General features: G+C 43.1%; 1 protein-coding gene and 1 pseudogene across 7 annotated transcripts in view; both read left to right on the top strand.

Moving 5' to 3' along the window:
• TRIO (trio Rho guanine nucleotide exchange factor) overlaps nt 1-15245 on the top strand; it is a 324357-nt gene that overhangs the window by 161915 nt on the left and 147197 nt on the right. For all 7 annotated transcript variants that reach the window (XM_045566321.1, XM_045566324.1, XM_045566326.1 and 4 more), the window contains one exon: nt 5487-5609. In XM_045566321.1, coding sequence (XP_045422277.1) covers nt 5487-5609 — 123 coding nt within the window. The remainder of the gene's footprint in view (nt 1-5486; nt 5610-15245) is intronic.
• LOC123648763 lies at nt 10427-10541 on the top strand (annotated as a pseudogene).

The following is a 15245-nucleotide window of genomic DNA, read 5'->3' on the forward strand; positions in this document are numbered from 1 at the left end:
TTTAGGCAAGTTACTTAACTTCTCTGAGGCTCAGTTTCTTGCTTAATAGGGATGATAAAAGTCCACTCTCTTTTATTTATAGCCCTGATTTTTGCTTTGGAACTCAGAATTTTTCAAAGCTTAGAAAGATAGCACAGTTTATGGTACATAACACTCCTGGCAGAGTCTGGGCAGCCCCCATGATCTAACACATGGCTAATCCTGCAGCCAAATGTACGAAAACTCACACTAAAGGGATCCATAAAGACATATAATAAGGACCCTCAGGTGAGGTTTTATTGCCAAATGAATTTTGGAACCAAATTTTGAGAAAATATTTGAAATTTCAGAGCTTTTTGTGGATAAGGGATTATGGACCTATGTTGCCCTCACAAGCCTAGCGCAGAATAGTCTCTCAGTAAAGGATGCTGATGACAATGATATGACGCATGATGGTGATAGAAAACTACTCTAGTAAGTATTTGAAATAAACACCTCTGCATTTTAAAGAAAAAATATCATTTATGTTGGTCTTCATAGCACATGTTGTTGTGAGGTGGGTTTTGTGAGATTTAGTCTCCTCTTTGATGAGCATTTAGTAGTTATTCACAAGTTCTTAAAGAAATAGTAATTACTTCGAAACATGAATCCACAAAACCTAGTGAATATTAGCTAGTAAGGGCTTACTATGGAAAATTATTTTACAGCTAGGTTATCCAGGATGGCCACAGCTCTGCTGCGGGGAGTGGCCGGGAAGGTGCCGGTGGCCAGTCCCTGAGGCATTGCATAGAGGGTTGGGAAGTGTTTGTTGATTTGCCGTATCCCAGCTTTGCTGTCCACTGTGACAGTGTCATTTCCTCAGAGGTTATTTACCTGATAGCCTGAACCTCTCTGGAACAAAAATGGAGCTCTTTTCTACCTACATGCATGTCACTTGTGCCAACTCAAAGAAGAGGCAGTAGACTAGAGGTAAGGAAGTGCCCCGAGGCCAGGTGTCCTGGGACCCAGTCCACGAATGGCTTTTCTGCAACGTAGTTGAGGGCCCTGGGTCCTGTGTCTTCATCTGTAAGAGGGATAAGGGTCATACCTACCGGTGATTCGCCGTGAGGACGGATGGCTTAGCGCACACCCAGCCTTACGTCAGTGCCTACTTCAACAGCAGGTGCTCGGATGGCAAGGTAACTATTAGTTTATAGATGATCATAATCATACTTGCCATCATCATGTTCAGTCTTATAATTAGGGCTTTGGTTTCCTTTTCATTACAAACAGAGGGTTAAGCTAAGCAATCTGTACAATTTCCTGCACATCTGACATTTGACTTAAGTGCTGATTTAAGTGTGGGTGATGCACTTTGGAGTGACCTTAACCTTGGGTCTGTCATTGTGTCCATTAGAGGGCACTGATGTACAGAGGAATGAGCCCCCACATCCTCTGAACAGAGAGGAAGGTGGTCATGCCCTTCCAGCTTTGCTCTTCTGCCTCTTTTAAAAAACATTCGGCGTATTTTAGAATTACCCTTGTTTTCATCTGTTTATTTTAAAAACGGAATATAGAATCAGAAGAGCTTAGTATTTTCATTTTTGTGTGCACAAAGTGTGACTTAAGAGGGACTCTCATTAATAAGACAGAAAACACTATTATTCACTGTGTACTGTCTCCTTTAAAACAATATCTGGAGTTGACAAATGTTTGTATATTTTCTCTGAATGCTCTTTGGATCCAAATGCTCTTTGGCCAGGGAGCCATGAGAAAGGATCAGCTTTTGCCCTTTGCATTGAATCTGGACGGAAGGCAGCAAGCCCTGTGCCAGCCTCCTTGTCCCCGGGGTTGACGTCACAGGGCAAATAGATGACAGCCACTGGCCAGTGCTGAGGTCAGGGAGGAAGCTGGCTGGGTAGGATGATAAAGCTCCTGATTTGCTAATCTTTTTATGTTTTAAATTGAAAGATTCCACAGGCATGTCTTTAAAATGTTACTTAGGTTCATGTATTGATTCAGGATCACTTGGTAAGCTGGGAAGTCTACTCATACTTGTAAAATAAGCAGAAGCCTTGTGGAGGAGTTTGGTTTTGAGTATTAGCTGGATTTTATAACTATCTGCAATTATTTTAATGAAGTGCTTGGAATTTGTACATTCTCTTTTGAATTACTTTCATGTGTGTTGGTGATATAATTTTTACCTGTTATTTACATTTCTGTATGAAGGAACCACTGATAAAAATGCTCTTCGTAACCCTGACTGGTTGGTTCATAATGGCTTTTATTTCCAACTTGTACTTCCTGAAATACTTTTCTTATGGTTAAAAAACAAATTTTTAGTAGTTTTAAAATACTGTGTTTTGCTTCTTCTAGCCTTTTCTACCAAATAATGATTATCTTTTACCTTTTGAAATTGTGCTGTTTTTTCAATTCTCTATGGAGTTGCCAGTAATCATGAGGTTTGCCGCTTACTGGTGGCTTACTTTTTCTTTTTACAGTTGAGGAATATACAGAATATACTATATAGTATTTTTTTAAAAAGTCTCCCTAGCCCCTCATGTAGATCTTGCAGGCAGGTGGACTGTGACTTAGGTGTTACTTATATACCTTTACATCTCTTCAAGCTTAAACTACTGTCTTCTGCATGGCACTGGCCTCATGCCCAGAGGCACATTCCATTAAATGTATCCGTGCTTAGAGATTGAGAGGTCTTGAAGTTCTCATTGAGACATTTCCTTAGGAATGGAACAGGACCTGTGTTTTATAAGACATACTAAGAGACTGTCCCAGAAACCACTCAGCAGCTTTACATCTGCCTCGAAGTCAGGTGGTGCATATAGCACTGCCTTACAGTGGTCTATGTCTCTCTCTTTCTCCCCTCTTTCTCCCCTCTTTCTCCCCTCTTTCTCCCTCTCCCTCTCCCTCTCCCTCTCCCTCTCTCTCTCTCTCTCTCTCTCTCTCTCTCTCTCTCTCTCTCTCTCTCTCTCTCTCTCTCTCTCTCTCTCTCTATCATCTCAAGAAAGAAATAATGTACTCAGCAGACTAGTAAAAAAGCAGTGGTGTGTGCATAGCCTGTGCCTTCCAGGAGCTCAGGTGAGGTGGAAGCCTGCCATGGGTTCTGGTGTATGTGTGGGGATGGCACATGTGCTGTATTTTTGCTGCACTCAAAATAAAAAGCTCAACCTAGATACCATCTAATGCTCGCCACTCCCCCCGATTGTCACTGTTGAGCAGGTAAGGAAGTGGAAGCTGAGAAAGGATACGGAACTTGCCTAAGAGCAGCAGCTAGACTTTATGTCTGTGTGCAGGGGGGCTGGAAATGAAGGGGTGGGAACGGGGAGCTTTCAGAAGGACAGTCAGAAGAACTGGACAACAGATTGGCGGAGTTGACAGAAGACAGTGGATCCAGAAAGAATGGCTCTGAGAGTAACCCCGGGGACAGCAGAATGACAGTACCGACAACAAAGGCTCAGGAATAAGCTATAGCTATAAGGTGAATGGGTAGCTTTGCCTGCACACCCACTGCCAGGCCTGGCTCCATCCCTACCCCACATGTCCTGTGCTTCTAATCTCAGCTTCTGCCCCCTCTACAAGAGTCTTTAGACTTGACAAAACAAAAGGTTTGTCAAGGTTGGCAAGCCATCTTTTATTTACATGTAATTCTGACTTTGCTAGACCCCGTGCAGGAAAGACCCTTAGGCCACCCTCAGGTTTGAAGGTCACTGATTTGGAGCGATGGAGAACAAATCAGGCAGTGGCCCTTACCAGCTGCATCTTTTTTTCTAGATATCTGTCTGCACAGCTGCTCTCTCTACAGTACAGTTAATAAAGGGCAAGGGATCCTTTTTGTAGCAAGGAACCACAAGCTAAAGGCCCCTTTTATTCTGCCATTATCAGAGCGCTATGGCTGGTCTGCTTCCAGATTGCCCTCCGGACCACGGTGTTTGCTGTGTGTGCCTCTGTTTGTTCTTTAATCCAAGATCACTTTGCTCTGCATCCTTAGGTCCCTGCTATGATTGTTCCCCAGATTCATATGTTGAAACATAATCCACGAGGTGGTGATACTAAAGAGGTGGGGCTTTGGGGAGGTGATTTGGTCATGAGGTGCTACCTTTGTGAATGGGATTAGAGCCCTTATGAAAGAGGTCCCTTCAGCCTTATGAGGGCACATAGAAGGTGCGCTCAGTGAGGGATGAGCCCTCAGCAGACACGGAATCTGCTGGTGCCTCCATCTTGACCATTCCAGTCCCCAGAGCTGTGAGCAATAAATTTCTTTTGTTTTTAAATTACCCAGTATAAGGTATTTTGTTGTAGCAGTGTGAATGGATTAAGAGAATACCATAGTTACAAACATGCAAAGTATGAGTGAGGCTTAAATACTTTAGCAGCACATTAACCAATGTACTTACATTTTTTAGTTTTTAGCTAGAGATATCACTAATTTAGGTTTTTTTTGCTGATTATCCCGTCTTCATCAGAGAGAGACAAAGTGGACATTTGACGTAGTGTAAATACAGTCATCCCTCAGTGTCTGCAGGGGTTTGTTCGAGGACTGCCTATGGTTACCAAAATCCTCACACACTCAAGTCCCGCAGTTGGCCCTGTGGAACCCAAGGATGAGAAAAGTTGGCCCTCATATACGTGGGTTACATGTCCTGTGAATACTGTATTTTCATCCATGTTTGGTTGCAGATGTGGAACCCACCAATATGGAAGGCCAACTGTATTTATTGAAAAAAATGACATATAGGGGGACCTGCACGGTTCAAACTTGTTATTTAAGGGTCAACTGTATTTTATTAGGTATTGTTGGTGTTTTGTGATTTCTCAAGTACAGAACCAGTGAACTACCCAGTCCCAACTATGAACTTTAAAACATCAGATCGCACTGCTTTGCTTTCACTTTTTCTTTAGCGTAGTGGATTTCAACCCGCAAGAATTTTTAAGTAATTCATGGAATGCTTAGCTTTTGCAGCATCTTTGTTTAAAAAATAAGTTATTCTTAAAGATCAGGACTGAGGCATATGTTATGTTTTCTTAGATTTTACTTAGGTGTTCTGAGTCTTCTAAAGAAGAGATAGAAAAAAATTAACTCTGTAGTTAAACTTAAATTGCCTGAGTTGTGTAGTTTTAAGCCTTATAAAAATGTTAACTTAAACTGGTCCTCTGTGGCTTGATAATCACTATCTTATGCAAAACCCAGCCAGTTTGGTGTCTCAGTCATGCGTAAAATGAGGTGAGATTTAATTTAATCATTATTGCATGTAACGTTTATACATAAAAAGATTTACACTTTCAACGTAGAGCTGATTAAAGTCCTGGTGGGAAAGCTGATGTAATTATCAGCTTGTAATTATCAGGTGTGTTAAATTAATATCCAGTTGTATCTTCCAGATTTTTTTTTCCTCATTTGCTTCTTGTTTCTTAGAGATTTGACAACAGAATGGGTCTCCCTTGAATACCCCTAAACATTGAACAAGGCAGGACATAGTTCTTATGGCTTATGTACCCGTATTTTATTGCAGGTGCTGGATTGGATTGAGAACCACGGAGAAGCATTCTTGAGCAAACACACAGGTGTGGGGAAATCTCTTCATCGGGCCAGAGCTTTGCAGAAGCGTCATGAGGATTTTGAAGAAGTGGCACAGGTAAAGGCTTCTGCTGTTTTATCCCATAAATACCCCAGTGGCTGGTTTTGAATTACAGTTTTGACCACATTTGAGATAAGTTAGCATTGGCTGGATGTGTTGGAGGTTATTCAGATGAGGTCAGTGCTCAGATTGCAGAGTGAAGTTGTCATCGTCCAGGCAGAAACATGATTTGTCAGTTGGCCCGTTTGTAAAATGTGATGTTCCTGAAACAGAAATATATCTTGAATATTTTTGTCATATTTGTTGTATTAATGTCTGTTGACTAATTTGTGAAATTTCAATTCATAGAGAGTAATGATCCCTTTCTGTAGTGATGGACCAGCATTGTTTGTCCTGTTTCCAGTTCTTTCAAATGCGTGTGCTTAGGAAACAGGATACAGGAGTGCAGCGTGTTCAGAGTATGGGATTTGCAGAGTGAGCGTTGGCGATAATGCTCACAGCTGTGTGACTTGGGACAAGCAGCTTAACCTCTCTAAAGGTAGCTTTCCGAGAAACAGGCCCAGTAGTGGCTCCTAGAGAGGAAGCAAGGATAAGGCAGTGTGTGGCAGCATCTTGTAAAGCTCACAATGCAGCTCCTTCTCACAGCTCAGTGTGGCTTGGGAAATGTGCCTTTTGTTGGGCTTTTTGAAAGAAAGAGGAGTGAAGAAGGGAGAGATTACAACAATGTGGCACATGCCTATATATATATATGAAAAATTTGTTTGAAAAAGAAGTGGTCTAAGCAGGAGAGATCCAAACTCAGACAGTGTGGTAAAACTGAGAAACATCAAAGACAGGCTTAAAAACAAGAAGAGAGAATTGACAAAATGACACCTGTGAGAAAGCCAACTTCTGATCAGCAACCACAGATTCCAGAAGACAGTGGAATGGAGTCCTGAGGGAAAGTAAGTCTGAACTGGGATTCTGTACCCAGCTGAATTCAATAGTGAGGACAAACTATAGACCAAGATTGAGAGAGTTTACCACTTACATACTTACCATAAAAACTAAAGTGTTTAGTAAGAATAATATAAGCACCCACTGTAATTTAAGCTCCACAAGAACAGGGACTTTGTTTTGTTCTGTTCACTTCCCTGTCATCAGCGCCTAGACAAATGCCTGGTATGTTTAGGTATTTAGCAAGTATTTTTTCAATTAATTAAGTGAATAAAAAGAATGTATGAGAAGAATGGGCTGGGATCAATAATGAGCAAAGAAATTGGGAAATATGTTTGTAGATTAAGGGATTGACCATTTAAACAAAGACAATGAATTTGGGAGGGAGTTAAAAACAAGAACTAAAGTACCAGCCCACGTTAAAAGATGGTAAGATGTTCCAAGGAGGATGGCAGGTGGCATGCTGTTTATCTCAGATTTGTTAGTTCAGGTGTGCATATTAGCAGTTTTGAATGACCACTAATAGTACAGGGATAGAAAGCATCACTTCCAAACCAGTTTAAAGGGAAAAAAATACAGAAAACCAGATAAATAAAAACTCAGGAAAATGGGTCTGGAAGAAGCAAAAGAAATCACAACATAAGATGTAGGAATTTGTCCAAAAATATCAGTATCTATACCAAATGCAAAATAGATTATACTTGCTAAAAGACAAAGATTCTCAGATTGAATATCTTTTAAAAATTATGCTATGTATTATTTCCAAAGAGAACACCTGAACATAAATACCCAGGAAGCTTCAAAGTATATAAGGTATAAGAAAATGATCTAATAGGAAAATATTAACAAAAAATTGATGTAGGAATATTAATATTAAAATAGACTTGAAAGCATAAAACATTATTAGAAATAAAGAAGATCTTCAATTATGAAAGGAAGAATATCAATATATACTAACAATATAGTCTCAAAATTTATAAACCCAAAATAAACAGGACTAAACCATGGCTATGTGAGTCAGTGTGTTTCATATAACAAATAAAGGGTTCAACTATACAGTTGTTTAGTCAGGAACTAAAATATGAGGTTGAATTACAGGATAACAAACTGTACTTAAGTCCTGTTCTGTGAAAATGCTTTTAAAATGTTACCTTCTGTACGTGTCTTTTATTCATTGATTCATTCATTCATTCGTTCATTTATTTATTTATTTTGAGACAGAGTCTTGCTCTGTCACCCCGGGTAAAGTGTAGTGTTGTCATCTTAGCTCACTGCAACCTCAAACTCTTAGGTTCAAGTGATCCTTCTGCCTCAGCCTCCTGAGTAGCTGGTACTATGCGTGCCACCATGTCTGGCTACTATTTCTATTTTTGGGAGAGACGGAGTCTTGGTCCTGCTCAGCCTGGTCTTGAACTCCTGAGCTCAAGCGATCCTCCCACCTTGACCTCCCAGAGTGCTAGGATTACAGGTGTGAACCACCACGCCCAATCAGCGTCTTCATATGTAAAGTAAAAATGATAATCGCAACCTTTCTGCCTTAGGGATCCCAAGAAACCAGAGAGAAACGATTGTGTATTCTGCAGCCTCACCCGCATACTCTATGTGTCTTTGAAGCATTTCTCTTTTCCATGTTAAATGTGCTCTCCCTACTTTCACCTGCTGGAAGATATTTTGCCTCCTTGTAGCATAAGAAATGTGGAAAATGTGCTCCTGTCTCCCCTTTATTTTTTTCATAAGATAAGCTATTGCTGTAATTACTGTGGTTTGAGGATGCATGTGAAATTTGGGTCATATGAATAAAGACTTCAGGCATCAAAGAATCTAAGAGGCAGAACTGCAGACAACCAAGTTCTAGAAATTAAGGCTGTCACCTCAAGAGGCACGTGTACACATGACTGCAGACCCTTCCGCACGCCTTCTGGAGTACTTTCTAATGTGAATCAGGATGACAGGTTCCTGAAGTTTCTCTTGTGGGTCTGCCACCCTTTTTGACCTTTCTGCCAGTTCCTTTGGTTCCTTTCATCTTAAATTAAAGAAGTATCTTCTAGGGCTAATGTTGCTCTGTCTTCTGATGGTGAGCCTATTTCCTCATGTCTAAGACGATCGTCGAAGCTGTCAACACAGGTTCTCCGGACAGCCAGAGTGGGAAAACTTTATTTCTGGGGAATGTTTGCCTGTAGGTTTCTAGAGCAGGCAAAGGGTTGAAGTAGCACCCTGCAGCGGGGGCTGCTTTTCACGCTGGTTGGGAGCAAGGCAGTTGCTGGCATGCTTCTGCCTCTCCCATCTGAGCATTGTCCTTTCTCACCATCTCTTGCAGATTGTCCCGGGACTCCAAGGGGTACCTGACCCTCTTTCCCAAAATGAAAGTGTTTAAGCCCAAATCTGAACTGTGTGTGAAAGGAGACCTTTAAATAATCACTTCTGTTCACTTTGCGAATATCTGCACCCGCTTTCCCTCCATCTGGTTTTTAAATAATCACCCACTGCATGTCAGGCACTCTGCCGGGTTGGGGGGACGAGCAGGTAGCCTTAGACCCAGAACCTGCCCCCCGCCTGGGGTCGCATGGCAAGCTGCCCGAGGGCTTTCTGTGGCAGTGCTTGATGTCTTGGCCAAGACATGAAAATTAATACAGTTTGGCTTAGCGACAAAGACAGGTGTTGGAGGCAGATGTGAAGGACGGCAGGTGGACTGTTGCGGCACGGCTGTGGGGCCTCCCAGGGCGGGGGGCTGCACACAGATGCCCACTCTGTCCTCTCTCAGGCCGCCTTCCTTCCACACCTGCCATCAGGTGTGGGCACGGGCTCCACCCCAGCACGCTGGGCCTGTTCTTACTCTCGTGTCTTGGCTTCTCCTCTCTCCCTGTGCTCCCCCCAACCCCCTGCCACACCTGCTTCCTTCATTATGGCCTCCTTCCCAGCATCCTTTTCTTCTGGCACTGAGTATGTATAGACCCTTTCCTCTCTTGAAGAACATCACTTGCTGCTGCTATGTTTTTAGGTGCCAGTTGGTTTCAGAGAGTGCTCTGCCACTGGTGCTCAGCTTCCTTGCCACCCACTGTCCAGCTCAGGCCTGGCTGATGGAGCTGCAAGCAGCAGGCACTCAGCAATCAATTATTATTGACCGTGAACTGAGACCCAGCTGCTCACAAAATTCCCCTCCTCTCTCATTAGAGTGAAAGTATCTGATTCATTCAGTCCATAAATAAATAGTGACCCCTGTCGTGTGACAGCACCAAGTGATCAGGAAAGAACAGGACAGATGTGGTCCTGCCCCCGGGAGCTCTGGAATCTAGTACATGCCAGCACACTTGCATGCAGGCCTTGCATATCCCAGAAAACACCCCCTGAACCATTTCACGCTAGCTCCGAAAGGAGTTTGCTCAGCTCAAAATTCCACCATCCAGTGGTGCAGGTAGAGGGACTGCCCTGCCAGAAAGGAGCCAGCCACAGATTAAATATGCTAAGGTGGGCCAGGGGGCTGCAAGACCTGAAGAAAAAGGGTGAACTCCCTCTGGCCCCTCCACCTTGTTTAATAAAGATTTTTTTTAGTAGCATTTTAAGCAGGAAGCGATCATGACAGGTGGCTCCATAAGCAGCCTGGCTGATTTGTAAGACCCCGTGCAGTAGACATGGTCTAGAGACACACAGTGGCCTCGGTCTAGAGGCAGAATTATGCTTTGTATTTATAGCTTCATTCATGAAAGCTCTCTAGCTCTTCCCAAAGACAGTGTGACCCCGTCTTGTTTTGGCATAGGGCGAATGAGGCCTGCTGAAAGGAGTTACCTTCATCAACCTCCCTTCTCTGCTCTTTCTATCTCTGTCTGCTTTATGTCAAAGAGAATTGTGATTAGAAGTACTATGACAGGTCATATTTTAGTGTTATGTGGGTTTTGGGGAACAGAAGTACTTTGGGAGATACCTTAAGAATTGGAACAGGGGCCTACGGACATACCACCCTGAACGCGCCCGGTCTCATCTGATCTCGGAAGCTAAGCAGGGTCGGGCCTGGTTAGTACTTGGATGGGAGAATTGGAACACAGGCATCTTTAGTGCTTAGTAAAGAGCCTTACTTGATTTTCTGAAATAAATTCACAAAGTTAGGACAAATTTTAGGATCTAGAGAGAAGAAATTTCCTTTTTACAGTTAAGTTTATGGTTAGCTACTTTCATTTCTTGGGGTTGTGTTTTGATGGTTCCTTTGTAAAATTAATTCTAAATTTGTTTTAGTTTAGAAATCTTAAGTTAGCAATTTATTTAATAAGTTTTTCTTCTAGTCAACTTAAGTAGTGAGTTGTGGCATGATGAAGTGTAACATAACAGATTCAGAAAGGAAGTTGTGAAACTTTATGGTTGAATTCATCAAAATGTACTAAATATAGATTATTATATAGAACAATTCTAGCGTTCTGAGAAGGAGGAACCCAAAAATTTGAGCCTCATGTTTACTTGGTGGAAATGAGTCATCCAGGCCAGCGTAACTTCTGCAGGCACAAGACCTAGGTGCAGCAGCCTGGGTTTCAGGATGTGTTTCAGACTCGGCTGCCGCCACCTCAGGAAGCACTTGGATCCTTTCTGCACGCAGTTTTGCAGGACCAAGAACCTCCTAATGACTCATCTGAAGAGCCATTCCTTTATTTTGTGCAGTGATTGTGAGTAGAGCTCTCCTATTAACTGAATCCATGCTAATTGATCTATTGTGTGTGGTGTGCACGGCCATAGTAAGTCTTCATGCACTCGTGTAAAAAAAAGAAATTAAAAAGACTTTCAGGTGAAGCTTTTTGCAGATGACTCTTGGAAGGGAAGATGCTTTTTAACGGTAACCTTTTACCTTCTAAATAATTATCCAAGTTAATGTTCCTTTTCAGATTTAAAAAGCCATGATTACAATATCCAGTAAAGCCCAGGACACTCTGATTCAGAAAAAGCTGGTTTTGACAACACAGAAGATGTCTTTACTATCATTAGCAAATCCCTGGCTCTGTGAGTGCTTAAACCACCTTCGTTCTTTTCTTCTTATCCCTGGAGTTCAGATTACCTTCCAAAAACAGAACCTGTCACGAAGTTGTTCTCCAGGAAGCCATTGCTGTCAACAGCTTTTCATATGAGCCGTGTAATCATCTTGTCTTCCTGGATAAAGAGCGTGTCATTTAGGACAGCAGGAAACCTTAAGTTCATTCTATATTTTTAGAAAAGAAGCAGGCCAGATAACTCCCTGGCCACCACTGAACTCATTCATCTTTTGGGAGGAGGATACTGCCTCTGGAACACATGGACATACAGAATGCCTCCACTTTTGTAGCATGCTCTAAATTTCTGATTTGGCACAGCTGTGAGAGCCTTGCTTAAGTATACTAGGCTGCCATTTTGCAGTAAGTTTGGTTCTTAATATAAGGTGTGTTGTTTTTTAGTTTTTTAAAATAAATAGTGGAGAATTCAGGGCAAATTATTTGTTGTCAAGAATTTCCTTTAAGTTGGCATGTATTTACAAGGTATCAAATCTTCTCACCTGATTTTTTTTCTTATTAAAAACACTTCTAAAATTTACTAATGTGACTCCACTGCTTTCCAATTGTATGACTATGGAAAAGTTACTCAATCTCTCTGAGCCTCAGTTCCCCTAGCTGTAAAATGATACCTAATACTTACCTTTGCCAGGTATTTATTAAATAAAACATGCCTGACACTCAGCAGGTGATCATGTAGTGCCAAGTCCCTGCCTAGCACAGTTGGATCATTCACATTATCCAGATATTTTGGCGAATGCTAGCATTGTGTCTTAAGGCTATTTAGCAACGTTTGGAAATGGCTACAGAGAGCACTGTAGGTATATTTATCCCCAACCTACCTTACCTTGCCGAACTCAGCCCACCCTGCAAAAAAAACTGTGTCTCTGGTCAAATGCTAACAGGTACAGATAGTAGTCAGTATTTTGCTTTGCCTAGGTCAATGTCACGTGGAGCTTTCTGGGTCTGCTGTTTGTGGTTTTACCATTCATCTCTGAGCCATGTACACGTGCTTGGGGAGGGAGGTGGTGAGCTGGCCTCCTGACACACTGTGCTTTCCCGTCATGGACGAAAAGATGATCTCTGGGGACCTATTTGCCTTTTAAGTGATCATTTAAATTATCTGGGGTATTTAATTTGCACTGTAAAAGTACTGGCCCATTATTCTTTTTCATTATATTTCTATTGTAATAAAACACCTTGGAAGTTTTCTATATGCAGACTTTGTTCCTCTTCAAGCCAGACAAACGGAATAGAAGTATTCAGGCCTTAAAATGCTTGTTTTCCTCCTTTCCTATGTATTGTAAGATCAAGAAAACCATCTTTTTCACTGGATTCTAAATGCAGCCTCTGGCTGTCTTTGGTAAGAAACAAGCTCTGTAGCTAAGGATCATAAGGAAGAGGAGGGTGTGAAGTGCATTTGCCTTACTGTGGCTCTTGTTTCCCTGAGTCCATCCAATTATGCAACTTGCATTTACTTCTCAAGAAAAAGAGGAAACTAGTCAGTCCTCGACCCTGGCCAGGCCCTTACATTATCTCCTTTAATCCCCATAGCAGGGATGACCCTTACCCCACAGATAAAGAACCAGGCCATAGTGAGAAGCCTCAGAGGACAGGACAGGACAGCAAGTGGAAGACAGAAGTCCAGGCTCTTCAGACTCTAAAACTTGCCCCGTCTCTGACACCTGCCTCCCTTGAGTCCCGTGAGTGAACGTCTCCTTGTGGGAGGAAGCCTGGCCCAGGCGTTAGTGGTTTCGACAGCGCCAGCTCCACTGACTGTCTTGGATAAGTTACTTCACCTCTTTGTGCCTCAATTTCCTCACCTGTGAAGTGGGAATAAAACAGTGTCCACATCACAGGGCTGTTGTGAGGCACGGAGTAAGTGCTCAGAAGGTAGCATTTCTGATTAACATGGTTTACATTAGCACAAGAGACTCTGTTCTCCCACTGCTGAAGGACCCGGGGAAGGTCTGTCCCTGGGAGGCCCGGCCAGGGGTTCCAGAGACACGAGTGCTGACCTTCCCTGCCCTTGAACCTGTTTTCTGTGAGTGTAAGATGAGAAGTGGGATAAATGATTGCTGTTTAGTGTCCCAGATCGTTGAAAATGCACTTGTTCCTTTGGGACTTTTTAAAAAATGTCTTTGCCTGCTAGCAGAGACGTAGAAAAGCTTTCAGAAATGTAATGTTTAGCTGTTGGGAGCCATTGTCATCTGAAAACCCACTTGTCAAACACGAGAGGTAAATGATTTCAAAGCTGTAGTGATGATCAATAAGAAAACAGGACTTTTCAGAAGCGCGTGTCTGCAGCGCTCTGTGTTCTGCATACAGTTGCTACACTGTAGCTTCATCCGGCGCTGAGGCCCCAGCGTGCCTGTCTCAGAGATGCAGAGCCTGGCTCCCAGGGGACGCTCAGCTGGGGGTAAGCGAGGACCTCGAACCTGTCATTCCTGGAAGAGTCACTTGTATGTGCAGCCTCTGGTGGTCAGAGGATCTTTGTGGGCAGAGTGCATGCAGAACCTCCCTAGTGGAGCCCTTAGTGCTAAGGGCTGACTGTCACAAGGAGACTCTCCTGTTGCTGGGTGCGCTGAGTCCCAGCCTCAGGAGGGCAGGGCCTGGATGAGACAGTCCCACACACACATTTCTCCCTGAACTATTTACTTTGGTGTATATTTCCTTCCAAGAAATGACATTCTCCTATACAGCCAAAATACCACCATCAAAATCAGGAAACTAACATTGACACCTTGTGTAACCCTTAGACCCTATACTGTCCTTTGTAAAAAGGATCCAGTTAAGAAACACCTTTGACATTTAGCTGTCACACCTCTTAGTGTCCTTGAGCCTGGAGCAGTTGTTTGGTCTTTCCTTGACTTTGTGACCTGACACTCGGGAAGATTGCTGGCCTGTGTTTTGGAGGTTGCAGCTCACCTTGGGTTTGTCTGGTGTTTTCTCATGACCAGATTCAGGTGATGTGTCTTGGGCAGGAGTATCACGGGCTGATGCCGCATCCTCCTCATGGCATTCCTCAGGTGGTGCAGGGTCTTGACTTGTCCCCATATGATGTTCATTTTGGCCTCTGGGCTGGGGTGGTGTCTGCCAGCCTTCTGCACTGTAAGATCTGCCTCTTTCCCATTGGAATTGATAAGCAGGACTGTGGAATTCTGTGATATCTGGTTCCTCACCCAGTGTTATTTGTTTGTTTCCGTCAGTGTGGACTCGAGGTTTCATCCTATTTGGTGGCTGGCACTCTGTGACTCTCAGAGTCGATTACTCTGATGCTCAGATTGTCCCTGATTTGGCCAGCAGGAGCCTCCTCAGGCGTCCATGCCCTACCTGAGCACTTCCTTACTTTGGGGTACAAAAGATGTTTCAGGCTCATATTGTCCTTTATCCCACCCCAGCCCTGCAACCAGCCGTTTCTCCAAGGAGCCCTGGTTCCTTGTAGAGGGGGATGGTGTTTAGCGGCCAGAATCTGGCGCTGAGTGTGCTTATTGCTGTTGGGCTATTGCTGCTCCATGGCCCTTCTACAGAGGGAGGGAGAGGGAGGCCGTGAGTGAGCGTGCGTGTGTGTGTGTGTGTGCGTGTGTGTGTGTGTGTACACACGCATGTTCACGTCTGTCTGTTGAAAACTATGTATTCACACCTAAACCTCCCATTTCTGCCCAGTGCCAAGGGTTAACTCAGTTTTCTCCTTTTCTATACTCATAACTCCCTTCTCTCAGATCAGGAAACTTGGCTCCCATTATTCCTAATG

The sequence above is a fragment of the Lemur catta genome, chromosome 12 (genome assembly GCF_020740605.2).
Source record: "Lemur catta isolate mLemCat1 chromosome 12, mLemCat1.pri, whole genome shotgun sequence".
In the NCBI taxonomy this organism is placed as follows: Eukaryota; Metazoa; Chordata; class Mammalia; order Primates; family Lemuridae; genus Lemur; species Lemur catta.